At 41.1% G+C, this 5156-nt stretch overlaps 1 protein-coding gene across 1 annotated transcript in view; it reads right to left on the bottom strand.

The window, feature by feature from the left end:
* The window catches only part of SARC_01332 (hypothetical protein), a gene marked incomplete at its 3' end in the record, with an annotated part of 5328 nt that extends 1334 nt beyond the window's left edge, over positions 1-3994 (bottom strand). The window contains exons 1-2 of the mRNA XM_014304929.1: positions 3690-3994; positions 1153-1333 (exon numbers count right to left, since the gene is read on the bottom strand). Of these exons, the coding sequence (XP_014160404.1) occupies positions 1153-1333; positions 3690-3918 (410 nt within the window). The 5' untranslated portion in view covers positions 3919-3994. The remainder of the gene's footprint in view (positions 1-1152; positions 1334-3689) is intronic.
* Positions 3995-5156: the final 1162 nt, after the last annotated feature.

Consider the following 5156-nt stretch of genomic DNA (forward strand, 5'->3'; position numbering starts at 1 on the left):
ATACATTATACGAAGTTATACGAAATTTCTTCGTTTTTTTGTATGTACTGTGCGTGACCTGCGTCCTTACCGTGTAAGCGGAGTTTCTCATTCTGCTCTTCCTCATTCTGCTCTTCAGACCTGACATTCATAGCCTTTTTACGCCTTGCAACACACACAAGCAGGGGGTGTGGTTAGCAGATAAATTCTATTCGCTGAGTGAACCTTTCACGTATGAATGAGTTCCTACAGCTGGATACTACATGTATACATAGAAAGGCATACATATACATATGCAGACACAGAAATGTATAAATATATGTTTATATTTATATACCGCTGATAGCTCAGTTGACAGCACCTAGTGGTTTCTGGTTACGCTATTATGGCCATTTCTGCGTGGAAGGCGACACTTAGTCCCAACGACTCTCCAAGGAACAAAGAAGTTGGCACACCCACAATATATTCTGAGAATGAAAATGGTATTGTATACATAAGCTATACTTCAGAATGCTATACGCATACGTAAAAGTGTAAAGCCAAGAGACAGTGAACAACTGCCTCCCGTGGACGTGGCCAAGGTTTGACGCAGATATATAACAGAACAATACACAACTGTCTGGTAAAATGCACCAATATGATATAATGATAATCGCACATTGAATCCAAGTCTAGGGTTTAGGTTTCAACGTTAGGGTTGAGGGTTCTTTTCTATACAACGAGGCAGCCAGAAGTGAGATGTACGTATACTTAAAGGATGCCAATCAGGAGGACATCAGTCACCCGTACGCCATTCCGCTTTGCTTGGCCACGTTAATTTAACACTTGACACTTTGACCTTTTGACAATATGTATGCTTCTCGTATACATCCGTCCATAAACTGAGCGGCACACGTGTACACTTTGGACGCCATTCGACGTACGCATGCCCACAGGAGTGGCACTAATATGACCTCATGTGAAACTTGGCTGTATAATATTCCAGGCGACACGCTAAGTTTAATGAAATGTCAGCTAAAATTCCCTACAGGTCGATCTGAGACTATCTTTTGTTCTATGAAGACAGTTGCCGGACCCAGAAAAAAAAATTAATAACCATCAGGTATAAAACCATCATGCCCAGCTGTCCATGATCACAGGATTGTACATATCATTACACAAACTCAAATTTACCTCGCTGAGCGTTGCGCTACCATTTGTAGGTATGTGTGGATGGCGTCATACAGGTCCTTCGCACTGACATCCGTCACCGACTGAGACCCAAATTCTGATACTGTTTTGTCCGGAATTTTAGTGGTGGATTCTGAAGTGGGTTTGGTGGCATCTCTTTTTGGTATTGGGACCGGCGTTTGCACTGTATGAATAGCCAAATGAAAGACATTTGATTGAGAAAGTATATCGGTTGGTGACTAGCCAACTCGCAACGACCACTGTGGCGAATTTCTGAGAGCAATTTAATTTGAGTTGAGTTTGTTATTTTTGTACTGCACGAATAGTCGAAAAAGAGGCATGTGGTGAAACAGCCTGCTCTGTGGGTAATAAAGTAAGCTTGCTATGCCGACCGAATGCGCAGCGGTGAGTTAAAAATGTTCCGGAGAGCACCTTTTCTTCAGTGGTGGGACCGTAGTTTACACTGTATGGGTAGCCAACCAAGGGCATGCGACGGAATAAGGTACTCGGTTTGTGATAAGGCGAGTTTAGTGTGCTACCCTGGCAGCGGATCTTTGGCTTGCGAATCTATCTATCAAAGTAGCGCAGTTTTACAAGGCACTTTTAGTTATTGGAAAATTTAGATCGAGATACCCAGTTTGCGCTGTACAAAAAGCACGACAAGAAAATATGACGAAGTTTCTCACATGGTTGGGGACGAGGCAAATTTAATCATGCCCTCCCGGTAGAAGATTTCTGGAACCAATAAATAGAGGTATAAACCACAAACCACCACAAATTAGCCATATTCGTACGCTCAGAAGACGTTATATACATCGAAGCTATAAATTGCTCTGTATAGCCTGACTTCAATACACGTTTTATAAATTGAAGCTATAGATTTTAAATCGAATACCCTGATACCACTTGACGTTTAAATCGATTAAACCGAATACCCTGATGTCGCTCTACATGCTTTCTAAATTGAAGCTTTAGATTACCCCGACTATCCTTGTGTCACTGCACATTTTATAGATCAACCCAAACACCCTGGAATTACTCACATTCGTTCGGCAACTAAATTAATGCCATATTGAATTCAAACACAACCCCCACGAATGTGCTGAGGGCAATGGGTGACAAGCTGTGAACCATCAGTTGTGTACAGGTGAATTTGCGTACTATTGTAAGGACAGCCATTACTGGGAGTGCCCGTGAACAATCAACGAACAGGAAAATAATTGGCACTGATAGACTTGCGTGAGATTGCAAGTACAGTCATAGGACGTGCGCAAGAACAACCAATGCACAACAAGGTGATAGCTTGTACACTGATAGACTTGCGTGCGATTACAAGTACAGCCATAGGAAGTGCGCAAGAACAATCAATACACAACGGGCTTTTTCGTAACAATAGCTTATGCACTGATAGATTTGCGATTATGCACTGATAGATTTGCGAGCCAATAAGGTATGGACGTGCATCGTTCTTTAGAGTATATGATATTAACAGTTTATATGTTAAACTAGCATACATTCTATATGTTATAGCTAGTATATATATTATCCCAGAATATATGATATATCCAGTATGTATGTTATTCCAGTATAGACAGTATGTAATGCTATACCATTATATAGTATATATATGCTATACCAATATATATGTTATAGCTGGTATGTATGTTAAACCAGTATATATGCGATAGCCGGTATATATGAACCAGTATGTATGATATAGCCAGTATATACGTTAAACCAGTATATATGTGACAATTAATATATATATTAAATCAGATATTGAAACGTCCTGCATATTTGAGGTGATATGAATATTTGTACGCACTGACATGTACGTACTTAAACCCGGCGGAATAAAAATACATACCGGATTTCACCGTATACGCTTTCACACAGCTGTTCACGACCGTCTAAGCAAACGTACATTCAATCTCAACGATTACACTTGTTCATGCTTCACATAAACAACTAATTGGATGCTCTATTCTGAAACACCACCTGATTAAAGCCGTACGCACGTTTCCTCATTGCCCCAGCAAGCCAGTACGTAGAGACGAGTACGTAAAGTGTATACGTAGGTGCAATACAGTGAGGTCACCAGCTTGACTACCGAAACATGAGCCACAATCAGCAAGCGTGTTGTAACACAACAAATGTGCGGGATCCTTAGTTACCCATTCCAGAAACAGCTCATGCCATACCCATATATCTTTCAGAAAGCGCATCAGACGTTCACACACCCCAGATGTATGCCTGGCCCCGCACTAATCAACGCCTCTAATGTATATGCGAATTCCTTTTTCGCCCGTACCTTAACGATAACTGAACGTACAGACCTTTGCAATACCTTATAAATACATATCCGTCGATATATACACCTCACACCCACAACCCATAGTCCCGCACGCATACCTGGTACCGCACTCATCACAACATCCACCCACACGTAACTAACCGTGTAAATCGCTGCAATATATTATAAACACATATCCGTCCATATATACACCTCACACTCACAACCCATAGTCCCACACGCATACCTGGTGCGCTACTAACCAATGCATCCAACGCATTTGCGGCTTTCTTCTTCGCTCGTAACTCGGCAATAGATAGACGCGCAAATCGCTGTACTACCAACACAGCCTTCAGCTCCATCTCCTGTTTCGCTTTCTCATCGCGTGCCCTCTGACGACTCTCTCTGTCAGCTGCTGCTTGTTTAATGAACGCCTGACGGTCTTTGCCGCCAACACTTTGGTTTTGCTGCCACATGGTGCTTGTTTATCGACGTAAATAACTATACCGATATCCTTGCGTGTGTTTATAAACTGTCTATAGAGATGCATATGATCAAATGCTTATCTATGTAGATATTGGTGTATGCCTGAGAACTCTTTGGTAGAGATGTGTATTTTATCTAAGTACATCTATATAGATCTTGATTTCCTTTTAATGCGCCTTTGGATTCATTAAGTCCAAAGCAGATATGCACAGGTACATGCGGATTAACACTGGTACATATTTTTTATATATGTACTAAACTCTTGATCACCCTATGAGTCTACACATTGATGTGCTATTGAACATATACGTATCTACCACCACATCCATGGATTAAGTACACATTACTGGACGCCTACACAGATATCTATATATTCAACAACAAAGGCTAGATACATAGTCTACTTTTCCAAATACGCCATTCTTTTCATACTGTACGTATTATTATATAAAAATATAGAGCTGATTATAGCTGATATCAGGATCAAGTAATCGTCTTGGCTTTAGGGTTTCTGTAATGTATGTAAAGGCTTTTTTTAAATGTAAATAAACACCCCGTTTAACTGACGAGTAAATAAATACTAAGTAATACGTGTGTAAAGTGTTCAGTATGCAGTGTGCTGTAAAGCTTACGTGTAAACTCACCGTTACATGATGTGCAAATACTAAGTATCACGTGTATAGAGTGTTCAGTGTACAGTGTGCACTCTTACCAATCGTATGCACGACATTAACAGAACAACACAATCTCTTCGGCGGGTCAGGTGAATCTTTTTGGCGTGCTGAGTTATTGTGTGTTCGATTGAGATACACTTCTATCCACGGTGCCAAATGCATAATCCGAACAGTCGGTGTACGAACTGAGATCATTCAACGCGAACATACAGATCGCGCGTGCCCGTCTCAATGCCTATTTGATTTCATATTTCATAGGCAGAGGCAATCATGCATCTCGCAAATAGGCCAAGCAAAATTGTGTGCATATAGCGATGTGTATACTTGCATGTGCGCGCGTGCATGGGATGTACATGTGTTCAATACTCTAGATACAAGAGACTATACGGTGTTTAGTTAGCTATGTTACGACCAAAGTATGGTCATTGTCTTGCGAACGTTTCATGAGTGGTGTGCTGTTGCAGAATACTGAATACCGTCGACCAAACAATCTTCTTCGCGAGTACGTAGGCATATATGTCTAGGTTCTCTCCTCGGACTTGCAGACACTGCAA

The sequence above is a fragment of the Sphaeroforma arctica genome (genome assembly GCF_001186125.1).
Source record: "Sphaeroforma arctica JP610 unplaced genomic scaffold supercont1.52, whole genome shotgun sequence".
Lineage (NCBI taxonomy): Eukaryota > Ichthyosporea > Ichthyophonida > Sphaeroforma > Sphaeroforma arctica.